This window comes from Colossoma macropomum, unplaced genomic scaffold (genome assembly GCF_904425465.1).
Source record: "Colossoma macropomum unplaced genomic scaffold, Colossoma_macropomum, whole genome shotgun sequence".
Classification (NCBI taxonomy): Eukaryota; Metazoa; Chordata; class Actinopteri; order Characiformes; family Serrasalmidae; genus Colossoma; species Colossoma macropomum.
In genome coordinates, this window is record NW_023494805.1 from 41,265,926 (window position 1) to 41,277,862 (window position 11,937).

Here is an 11,937-nt window from a genome sequence, read left to right on the forward strand (position 1 = left end):
AAACTATCTATTTCTATGTGATACTATTAATATTATTAAAACTATCAGTACACAGCGGCCGAGTATATTTGAAGGGTTTTGTTGCAAAATGCATTTTCATAAGTTTTCTGTTCTTTTTTCTTTGATATATGTTGGCGGGAGAGGGCTTTATGCATATAAAAATATTAATGCTTTATTATGATTAATACTGCCTTTGTTAGAGAAATAAAATGTTTTCTGTTTTTTGTTATTATTGTCAAAAAATATATGTATGCTTATATGCATAGAGTCCTCTCCCAGCAACATATATCAAAGAAAAAAGAACAGAAAATTTGTGAAAATATTCTCGAATGCATTTTGCAACAAAACCCTTCAAATATACTCAGCCCTGTTGTATTGATAGTGTTAATAGTATTAATAGTATTCGATAGTAATAGATAGTATTAATAAGCCAGTTCAGTTTCTACTGTGTGATTCAGTCTCTGAAGCAGCTCGTGTGACTCTGGAGTGCGTGATGGAGGGAATGCTGACCCCTCGGCCCACCGAGCTGAATCTGGAGGAGCTAAAGGTGCTTAAATGATAGCAGAGCTAAACCTGTGTACCTGCAGATTTAATAATGCAGTGATAGAAACACATACGTTCATTTACCAAACACAAACAAAGGCAGAGCTGAGAGGATGTGATCGTTATGAATACATGAGCATCTGTGTCTGTGAACTGGTAGAAAATGTTTAGTTAAACGTGAAGTGCAGGGTGACTCCTCTCCTCTCCTCCTCTGGCCTTCAGGTAAAGAAAGCCTTCTTTGCTTTGGTTGCCAATGGAGTAAGAGCTGCTCCACTGTGGGAGACGAAAAAGCAGAGCTTTGTGGGTAAGAACTTTTAGTATGCACACACACGCATGCTTGTTTACATGCCTGGCGTGTGGGCCAGACATTACAGACACTCATACAGTCACATAATCTGGTGATATACCAAGTATATGACAGTTAATGCAGTAATTAGTGCTATTTTTAAAAGGAAAAACAGTGAAAATGGGGCCAATTGAGCAGTAATGACATACTATGTATGCAGAGCCAAAGACTCCCTCCAAAGATCTGCACATCTATGAGAATTACAATGCTATGTTAGCACCAGGCTAGTCATGAGGAACATTCATATTCCCTGCACGGGGTTTAGTACTGTCCAGGTCAGCTTGCTAACATAACATTGAAATTTCCTTAGACGTGTGTAAATGTGTATGCGCTGTATCATATGGATGGGTATGTAGAACCACTTGCATGCTTACATGGTCCTTTGCATGATGAAATCGTTCTTCAGATTGATGGAGAATATATTGCACATGGTTCTATCTAGAACCTTTTTGAAAATGGTTCTCTTTTGCACCAGAAAGGCTTCTTCTATAGTTAAAACCTTGACATCGTAACGATAGCAGAACTCTTCATGGTACTATATAGAACTAGATACACCACTTTCTCCCTCAATCTGAAGAACCATTTCACCATGCAAAGAACCACTTAATCATGCAAATGGTTCTGTATAGAAGTTATAGTGTTAAATAGAACCATTGCCTTTACTAAAGAACCCTTGAAGAACCATCTTGAAGTGTGTACAACAATATTCGCAGCCTGACAAGTTCATAGAATGACTGGCTCAAAGATTTATTATTATTAAAAATAACTTTGGAAGGCTCTGTATAGTATGTTTTGGAGTACTGTTGCTCGATTAGGACCATTTTTTTTATTGTTTTTCATTTTTTTCGCCTTTTTAAAAAAATTGATTAGTCAGTCGTCAAAATATTTGGTATTTTGCTTGATTATAACATCATATATGCATTTTTACTTCTTATATTGCAGATTTACAGTGAATTCAGCAGTAAAGCCCAACCGTATTACTGGAGAAGTGTGTTAGCTGTCTGACTTACTTAAACAAAACCTTTTACTTCATATACACTGTAACGTTGTGTACACTTTATTTCGTATACACTAACATTGTGTACACTATTTTGTATACACTGTAACTGTGTACACTTTATTTCTTATACACTGTAACATTGTATACACTATTTTATATACACTGTAACCCTGTGTACACCTTATTCCTTATACACTGTAACGTTGTGTACACTTCACTTTGTATACACTGTAACTGTGTACACTTTACTTCACATACTGTTGTAGCTACAAACATGTCGGATCCTGCTGGTGTGGGTTTCCTCTCTTTCAAAAGCAATTTGAATGCTAAAAGCTCCCCCTTGTGGAGATCTTAATACTGCTTAACACAGCTTTATAACGACCTTCGGATACCCCGTTTATCATTCACACTGCAAACTAATTATGTAAATAATATGTTTTTCGCATTAGGAATGCTGACCATCACAGACTTCATCATCATACTGCACAGATACTACAAGTCACCTTTAGTAGGTGTTTCAAACATTTTCACGTTTTCATACACAGTTTAAAGAAATGTTTTTGAATTTTTGGAAAACTGAATTATTACTGTGGCCTTCACAGGTACAAATTTATGAGCTGGAGGAACATAAGATTGAGACGTGGAGAGGTAACCGTCACTGCTGACAACTATATTACAGTTTATAGTGATAAACATGACCGTTCAAAAGTTTGGAATCAGTGGGTCTGCAGACTGCAAGACAGGGGCGGAACATGTAGGGGCAGAACCGCTCTGGTGGTTGACCAGTCAGAACTGAGTGAGCAAGCTGACCACTCAGAGCACACTGGGCTCATCAGGAGGTGTGGCTTAAAGACATAGGAGCTCTAACAGAGCATTTCAGACGGAGGGTGAATAGAGATAATAATGTGTTTGGAACATTGAAACATGCAGATCTATTCTTGACCTCAAAAATAACATTATGAACTTTGAAAAAAGCATAATAGGACCCCTTTAATACACTATATGGGCAAAAGTATTGGGACACCTACACATTACACCTACAGGAGCTTTTATGAATCCCATTCTAAATCCATAGGCATTAATATGGAGTTGGTCCCCCTTTGCAGCTCTAACAGCTTCCACTCTTCTGGGAAGATGTTGGAGAGAGTCTGTGGGAATTTTTGTCCATTAATCCAGAAGTGCATTTGTGAGGTCAGACACGGATGATGGACGAGAGGGTCTGGCTCACAGTCTCCAGTCTAGTTCATCCCAAAGATGTTAGATGGGGTTGAGGTCAGGGCTCTGTGAGGGTCAGTCAAGTTCTTCCACACCAAACTCACTCAGTCAGGCCTTTATGGAGCTGCTTTGTGTACTGGGGCTCAGTCATGCTGGAACAGGAAAGGTTCTTCCCCAAACTGTTCCCACATAGTTGGAAGTGTACAGTTGTCCAAAATGTCTTGGTTGGCTGAGTCATTAAGATTCCCTTCACTGGAACTAAGGGTTCTAGACCAACCCCTGTTTAAGTTATTTTTCTATGTAAAATAACAAAAACTGTTAATATGACAAAAGATTCCAGACTTTTTAACAGTAGTGAGTAAACAGTTTTAAGATGTTTGTCAGGAAAACTAGACCAGAGTTTTCTTTGTTCCTTTTGGCAGAACTTTACTTACAGGAGACGTTCAAGCCTTTGGTGAACATCTCTCCTGACGCCAGGTGAGCTCTCTCTCTCTTTCTGTCTGCATGTCTCTCTCTGCATCTCTCTCTCTCTGTATGTCTCTGTATCTCTCTTTCTATCTCTCTCTCTCTGTCTGTATCTCTCTTTCTATCTCTCTCTCTCTGTATGTCTCTGTATCTCTTTCTATCTCTCTCTCTCTCTCTGTATATCTCTGCATCTCTCTCCCTCTGTATGTCTCTGCATCTCTCTCTCTCTGTATGTCTCTCTCTCTGTATGTCTCTCTCTCTCTGTATGTCTCTGCATCTCTCTCTCTCTGTATGTCTCTCTCTCTCTGTATGTCTCTCTCTCTCTGTATGTCTCTGCATCTCTCTCTCTCTCTCTCTCTCTGTATGTCTCTCTCTTTTTGTATGTCTCTGCATCTCTCTCTCTCTGTATGTCTCTCTCTCTCTGTATGTCTCTCTCTTTTTGTATGTCTCTGCATCTCTCTCTCTCTGTATGTCTCTCTCTCTCTGTATGTCTCTCTCCCTCTGTATGTCTCTGTTTGTCTGTATGTCTCTCTCTCTCCCTCTCTGTTTCTTTCTCTGTGTCTGTATCTCTCTCTCCCTCTTTATCATCTCTCACTGCAGAAATTATAACATGCTCTTGAGATTCTCACCTTCGTGTGTGTGGGTGTGTCTGTGTTTGTGTGTGTCTATTTGTGTGTATGTGTGATGTGTGTGTCTGTATGTGTGTGTGTGTGGGTGTATATGTGTGTGTGTATGTGTTTGTGTCTGTATGTGTGTGTGTGTGTGTTTGTGTGTGTATCTGTGTGTATATGTGTGTGTGTATGTGTTTGTGTGATGTGTGTGTCTGTATGTGTGTGTGTGTGTGTGTGTTTGTATATGTGTGTGTGTGCTGTGTGTGTCTGTGTGTGTGTATGTGTGTGTGCTGTGTGTGTCTGTGTGTGTGTGTGTCTGTATGTGTGTGTGTGTGTGTTTGTGTGATGTGTGTGTGTGTGTGTGTGTGTGTGTGTGTGTTTGTGTGTGTTTGTGTTGTTTTTCCAGCGTGTTCGATGCTGTTTACTCCCTCATCAAAAACAAGATCCACCGGCTGCCGGTGATTGATCCGGTCACAGGGAACGCGCTCTACATCCTCACCCACAAGAGGATCCTCAAGTTTCTGCAGCTCTTTGTAAGTGAAGATGACGGAGTGAGCAGCCTGTCTCGCTCTCTCACTGCGCGAGCACGTTCTAGACACTGCATTAGCAGAGCCAGACGAGCTTTGACAACAATCAGTCAGACAGTGTGTGATGCTGACGTTGGCTGATCTGTGTAACTCTGCTTGTTCAGCCCACACACTGAGAGCTTATAGAAGGTAAATACAAAAGCTAAGTTTGCTAATTTGGCTGTAAAGGAATCACAGTGGACTGTAACAGTTCTTCGGTGCACCCCGACAGCAGATCATGTGTTTTATTTGCCTCTATCCCAACCTGAGTATTTCTGTTTCCATATTTCAGATAAATACTGAAATATTCATATGTATAATTCACAGTGCAGTGCAGAGCGCAGGTGTATCAGCTAAACTAGTCTAGTTTAGGTAGCAAGGAGAAGCAAGTCGAATAGCTCAGCTTTAAAAAGGCCATTATCACAGCTTCCCTTTAATCATTTTCATTAATCAAACATCAATGCAATAAAAACACTGTATCACTGTAGCTAGAGTTGCACCGATACAATACCCGGTCCTTTATTATCAGCCGATACAAAGTACCAATACCAATACTAACTCGGTCTAACCTGACTCATCTATAACTCCTGATATTTATACAGTTACATTTTAACATATTTTATTTTGCTTAAATCTCTGTTTTGCATCGCAATTAAAACACACTCAGCTTGACTAGATGGTATTTACATGTTGGATTATGTTTATTAGATGCTTAGAAAACTTACTTTTGTTTATTCACTGTACATATTTAGTGTTTACTATTATATAAGTAGTAGTAAGAACCATGTTTAACAACTTAAGTAAAAGTAAAATATCTTTATTGTGCAAAAGAGTTAAAAACAGAGCTGAGCAGTAAACAGTTAAACCTGTGGTGTTTACACAGCAGCACACAGCAGCTTCTCTGGCTTGAAAACAGAGCTGAATGATGTTTCGCGTCCAAATTTCTCGAGTCGTTTGTCTCAGACGTGCGTCTTATTGGCTCACGCTGCATCTCTGAGCATCAGTTCAGTAAATATCACCGTCATTCTCGCTGTCAGTATCAGCATCTTTCAGTGTTTCAGAGACGCCGCTGCTGAGTGATACAGCTGACCGACGTAGGCGCACTGCAGGCGGGGCTAGTGGACGCACAGGCCCGGCTAGCGGGCTGCTATGCTAAAGGCTAAATCGAGGCTAAAGGATCATTACACCTAAAGTCCGGCAGTTCCTTCTGCTCTCTCAATAACATTAACGCAGACTGTAAGTGACCACACAGCGGCAGACGAGCGATCACTGAAAGAAGCAGCTCAGCCGTTCAGGTCAGCGGCTCCGTTAGCGTGTTCTTAACACCAAAAACTGCCGTTACAGATTCTGCCATGAGTGTTTTTACTGCTGCTTGTTGTTCCACACTATCAACGTGGTGTTCAGTTCTGGCTACTGGCGCTAATGCATGCATCACAAACTGCTCTGTGGTATCAGTCATAGGTATCGGTGTCCCCATCACGATACCGATACTGCGTTTAAGTGCCAGTATCAGTGCTGATACCAGTACAGTATTGGTATCAGTGCAACACTAAAAATAGCTTCACTGCAGACATTTACACTTTATTAACTTCAGAAAGTGGATGAAGCTGTGTCACCTTTACAACAGTGGATCTTTCAGACCAGATCATCCCTTAATAATAATAATAATAATAATAATAATAGTCCCATATTTGAATGCTAGAGCACTGAGGTTCTCCAGCCAAGGGTTCTTAGGTTGTTTTCATACCTGTCACGAATACTTAAGTACTGCACTGCTGTTCTGTGATTGTGAGTTCTAAAAGAACGGTCACACTTCACACTGCCTCCTCGTGCTCCTCTCAGGTGTGCGAGATGCCCAAGCCGGCCTTTATGAAGCGGACGCTGGGGGAGCTGGGCATAGGCACCTACTCCAACATCGCCTTCATCCACCCGGACACGCCCATCATCAAAGCCCTCAACATCTTCGTGGAGCGGAGAGTGTCTGCGCTGCCCGTGGTGGACGTCACCGGTAATACAACCCTGAACAAAGCAGAACTTTTGTAGTTGTTTACAAAAAAAATGAAAAATGAAAGTGAAATATGCCTGGATTGGATTTTTTTACAATTTTTTTACAGTATTATTTCGTAATGTAATTAATAGAGTGGTCCAAGTTGTAATATATATGAATATATAATATATAAATGAAGTAAATAATTAAATAAAAAATAAAAATAAATACAAATATTAAATAAACAGAAATTAGGGACAAATTTGAGCAAATAAAACCAATGCCATTCATCACAATTACACAAAATAATGCAATTAGTCCCAATTAATTACTTGAATGCTTGTTAATGTTGCTGTGGAGTAACGAGCTTCCTCAACAGCAGATACAGTTTTATGGCACATGGCTGATCTGACTGCCTACGAGCACTAAAAACAAACCCGCGTCTCTCTCCAAAGAGCTGTAATCTATCTCTACAGCTGTGTGGAGAGCTTCGGGAAGGGCTTTCCCCAGAATAAAACACGATCCGTCTGTAAACATCTCCGCTAACTTTAGCAGCAAACGCTGTTAGACTGAGTAGAGAAACTCTGCATTTAATTCAGACCAATAAATAAGCTGTTTGTGAGCTGCACTTTACTGTATGCCCCAAAAATACATGTGAAGTTTTATTGAGTCTTAGACAGTTTTGAGCACCGACACTGATTTTATATCACTTCTCTTTCATGCAGGAAAGGTTGTGGATATTTACTCCAAATTCGACGTCATAGTAAGTCTTTTCTTCCATTTTTGTAATCCTGTGTGATGTAATACAGATGTAGCACCAGTTTCAGGTTTTGTACTGTACTGCTTATTTACATGCTGGAGTTCAGTGTTTTGGTTGTTGTTTTGGTTAGCGAACGTATACACTGACCAGCCACTTCATTAACTGCTTACTTTGTCCACTGACCATATAGTTTCACTCTGTAGTTCTACAGTTACAGACTGTAGTCCATCTGTTTCTCTGCATACTATGTCACCCTGTTCTTCAGTGGTCAGGACCCCCACAGGACCCTCACAGAGCAGGTACTATTTGGGTGGTGGGTCATTCTCAGCACTGCAGTAACACTGACATGGTGGTGGTGTGTTAGTGTGTTGCGCTGGTCTGAGTGGATCAGACACAGCAGTGCTGCTGGAGTTTTTAAACACCTCAGTGTCACTGCTGGACTGAGAATAGTCCACCAACCAAAAATATCCAGCCAACAGCGTCCTGTGGGCAGCGTCCTGTGACCACTGATGAAGGACTAGAGGATGACCAACACAAACTGCAGCAGCAGATGAGCTATCGTCTCTGACTTTACATCTACAAGGTGGACTGACAAGGTAGGAGTGTCTAATAGAGTGGACAGTGAGTGGACACAGTGTTTAAAAACTCCAGCAGCACTGCTGTGTCTGATCCACTCAGACCAGCGCAACATGCACTAACACGCCACCACCGCCACGTCAGTGTTACTGCAGTGCTGAGAATGATCCACCACCCAAATAGTACCTGCTCTGTGGTGGTGCTGTGGGGGTCCTGACCACCGAAGAACAGGGTACCCGAGTATGCAGAGAAACAGATGGACTACAGTCTGTAACTGTAGAACTACAGAGTGAAACTATATGGTCAGTGGAGCTGATAAGATGGACAGTGAGTGTAGAAACAAGGAGGACGTGGCTGGTTGATGTATACATAATGCATATTAATGACATATTAATAAACCAGTTAAGTGTTTTTTATGGATTTTAAACACCCAGCAGATGACAGTTTGTGTATCATGAGTAAAATGCACAAAATAGAATAAAGATATATATAAAAACAAACTGCTTAGCAACAGGAACGCCAGTATTTCTATGGAATATAATGTTAACGTGTATATAATGCTTATTATCTGTAATAATGGCCAAAGCTAAAAATCAGTATTGTCGTATGATCCCAATACTGGCACAGACAATGTATCACCCATCAGCAGCATGAGAATAAACACGTTTATTAGAAAAGAATGATGGTTAGATTGTGTATCCATCTATTATGTATCTCCGTGTCACTCAGAGTCATAGCAGTGATTGTATTTTTCAGAACGGTGCAGGTCTGTATGTAGTAAGCATGTAATAAGTATGTTGTAAGCAGTGGGCGTATGAGGCGGAGGCTTTAGTGTTACTCTGTTCATTAGTGTTGTGGGTGTGTATAGAACCTGGCTGCAGAGAAGACCTACAACAACCTGGACATCACGGTCACTCAGGCTCTGCAGCACCGCTCGCAGTACTTCGAGGGAGTGATGAAGTGCAAACGGCACGAAACGCTGGACACCATCGTGGACAGAATCGTCAAGGCTGAGGTGAGGCTTTGCTGAATCCCAGGGGGCGCTGTAGTTGGGGTGGGGAGGGTCAATTCTGAGGACCCCAAAGAACCCCTTATTGCTGCACCAGTAATTGATGTTTCCTTATTATCATCACATTTATTGTTATTAAAGTATTTTGCTAAAAGATTTGTCACCTAGTTCTAATAGTTAAAGGACAACTCCACTGATTTTTCAAATTTTCTGCATAATTACGTGGTCCCCAAACAAAACATATTATTTAAGATTTACACTATTTTCCATCATCAACATTCCATATAAACTCAGAAGACTCGTGTAGGTTCACTGGTGGTTCTGGATAGTAAATAAAATGTCTATATTTGTGTTGTAGTCATGGCGACCCCTGGTTCCTATCACCACCACTGTTAAGACATCTGAACCATTTCACACCAAACCACTCTGAATCTCTCTGTTTACATCTCCCACACTGAATTATGCAGAAATTTTGAAAAGTTGGTTGAGTTCCCCTTTAAGTTTAAAAAGAAGACAATGTTAGAGGAAGGTGTGAGTGTATGAAATGAAAACAAATGTTTTGTAAGTTTGCTGAGAGCTGTTTGTTGTCCAGGTGCACCGGCTGGTGGTGGTGGATGAAAACTCCAGCATTGAAGGAATCATCTCACTGTCTGATATCCTCCAGGCCCTCGTCCTCACTCCGGCAGGTAAACACGCCCAGCTTCCTCATCTGCTGGGTTACTGCAGGGAGTCCAGCACAGTTTGGTGATTTTCCAGCTCAAACAACTAGAAATATGACAGCAGAAATGTTTAGAGAACTACAGAATGTGAATTATTAAAAGGGAAATCTAAATTGTCATACATTTCTTTTTCTTCAAAGTATCTCAAATTGAGAAGAGCTTTTTCACTGAAACTGTTACGAAGGTTCTGCTTTCTGTCCAGTTTCAGTAATTTTAGATTTCTCTCACATCTCTTACTGTATCATATAATCACAGATTCATACTGGATTAAAATCACTCCACAATTATTACAGTCAGACTGTAAAACTACACACACTGCAGATTCATACTGGATTAAAATCACTCCACAATTATTACAGTCAGACTGTAAAACTACACACACTGCAGATTCATACTGGATTAAAATCACTCCACAATTATTACTGTCAGACTGTAAAACTACACACACTGCAGATTCATACTGGATTAAAATCACTCCACAATTATTACTGTCAGACTGTAAAACTACACACACTGCAGATTCATACTGGATTAAAATCACTCCACAATTATTCCCGTCAGACTGTAAAACTACACACACTGCAGATTCATACTGGATTAAAATCACTCCACAATTACTACTGTCAGACTGTAAAACTACACACTGCAGATTCATACTGGATTAAAATCACTCCACAATTATTACTGTCAGACTGTAAAACTACACACACTGCAGATTCATACTGGATTAAAATCACTCAAATTATTACTGTCAGACTGTAAAACTACACACACTACTGGATTAACATCGCAGATCTTGTTGGTAATCTTACACAGGTAAAACTAATCCAGCTCCAGTAGAGCTTTACTGACTGAGTTTATATTAACTTCACTCGCTCATCTTTAAAGCTTTGCTCCATTTTTTCCCGCAGGACGAAGCAGAAAAGACGTTATGACAGAATGACGAGTAACGACGACATGTTGCGGAAACGAGGAGAGAGGAGTCCAGTTGGAGTCGTGCCTGGTCCAGCAGGACGTTCCGACCCAGGGTTCGTTTCGTGGGACTCTCAGAGAACTCGACTGGAAGCACTTTGCTGCATGTCGGGCATCTTGTTTAGGTGCCTTTCGGAGCGGCTTTGTGAACAGACCCGTTACGGTCATAACGCACATTATTTTCATACACTCTGTAAAGTCTCGGTGGCCCAGTCCTCAGTGTTCGCTGCTGTACTGTAGGGGGCTGTTCTGATTCGTGGGCACACTGGCTCACTGCGATGGTGATGGACAGCGCCTGTGAAAGAAATCACAGCTATGCACTGTGGGGAGAGTCTGTATACTCATAATCTGTACTGCGTATGATAAACAGCACAGTAATGTTCAATGTGGAAACTGCACCTAATGTAGAGATTTGGGAAATTGGATTTGGGAATTTAAAGGAATACTCCAGAATTTTTCAACTTATGCTCTATCTGCTGCATCAGTTGTGCAGAGTCAGTTATCATGGAAAATATTTTTGTCACGTTTTGCTGTAGAAAAGAAGAGAAAACCTGTGGAGCTGAAACTGACTTATAATAGAAGTGTTTGGGCAGTTTCTCAATTCTGTCAGGTAAAGTTTATCAGAGTAAAACACTTCAGTCAAAGGTATTTTTAAATTCAGCTTTAACTCTGTATAATTCAGGCTTTCAAAAAAAGTGGGCAAAGAAAATTATTAGTGGTAATTTGCTAATAGTATAATTTGTACATTGGCTCCTATTGTACGTACTAACTGACTGTATACAACAGATAAAGCAAAATTTCTCAAAATTTCCCTTTTTTTTCAAAATTTCTGCATAAATCAATGGTTGCACTGCAAAAATTAGTATCTTGTCAAGTGAAATGATCTTAAATCTAGTCAATATATGTAATATTTCCAATTTTGAGCACTTATTGTAAGATTATTTACCTCATTTCTAGACATTTTTTACTTGTTTTAGGTAATATTATTAAGTAAAATTATCTCACTATACTGGCAGATCATTTTGGTGGTTCCAAGCACATTTCTTAAAACAAGCAAAATTATCTACCTATATAGTGAGATCATTTTACTTGATAAAATGACCTAAAACAAGTAAAAATAAGATAAGGTAAATTATTTAAAGTAAGCTTACATCAATCTCAACAGGAG

At 40.2% G+C, this 11,937-nt stretch overlaps 1 protein-coding gene across 4 annotated transcripts in view; it reads left to right on the top strand.

Annotated features, from left to right (window-relative positions):
* The window catches only part of prkag2b (protein kinase, AMP-activated, gamma 2 non-catalytic subunit b), a 70,073-nt gene extending 58,393 nt beyond the window's left edge, over nucleotides 1-11,680 (top strand). For 2 of the 4 annotated variants that reach the window (XM_036596224.1, XM_036596226.1), the window contains exons 4-13: nucleotides 766-847; nucleotides 2,339-2,397; nucleotides 2,492-2,537; nucleotides 3,527-3,581; nucleotides 4,587-4,713; nucleotides 6,589-6,754; nucleotides 7,459-7,496; nucleotides 8,938-9,084; nucleotides 9,671-9,764; nucleotides 10,709-11,679. In XM_036596224.1, the coding sequence (XP_036452117.1) occupies nucleotides 766-847; nucleotides 2,339-2,397; nucleotides 2,492-2,537; nucleotides 3,527-3,581; nucleotides 4,587-4,713; nucleotides 6,589-6,754; nucleotides 7,459-7,496; nucleotides 8,938-9,084; nucleotides 9,671-9,764; nucleotides 10,709-10,740 (846 nt within the window). In that variant the 3' untranslated portion in view covers nucleotides 10,741-11,679. Of the gene's footprint in view, nucleotides 1-765; nucleotides 848-2,338; nucleotides 2,398-2,491; nucleotides 2,538-3,526; nucleotides 3,582-4,586; nucleotides 4,714-6,588; nucleotides 6,755-7,458; nucleotides 7,497-8,937; nucleotides 9,085-9,670; nucleotides 9,765-10,708 lie in introns of all 4 variants that reach the window. The other 2 variants (XM_036596222.1, XM_036596223.1) reach the window with 2 other exon arrangements.
* Nucleotides 11,681-11,937: the final 257 nt, after the last annotated feature.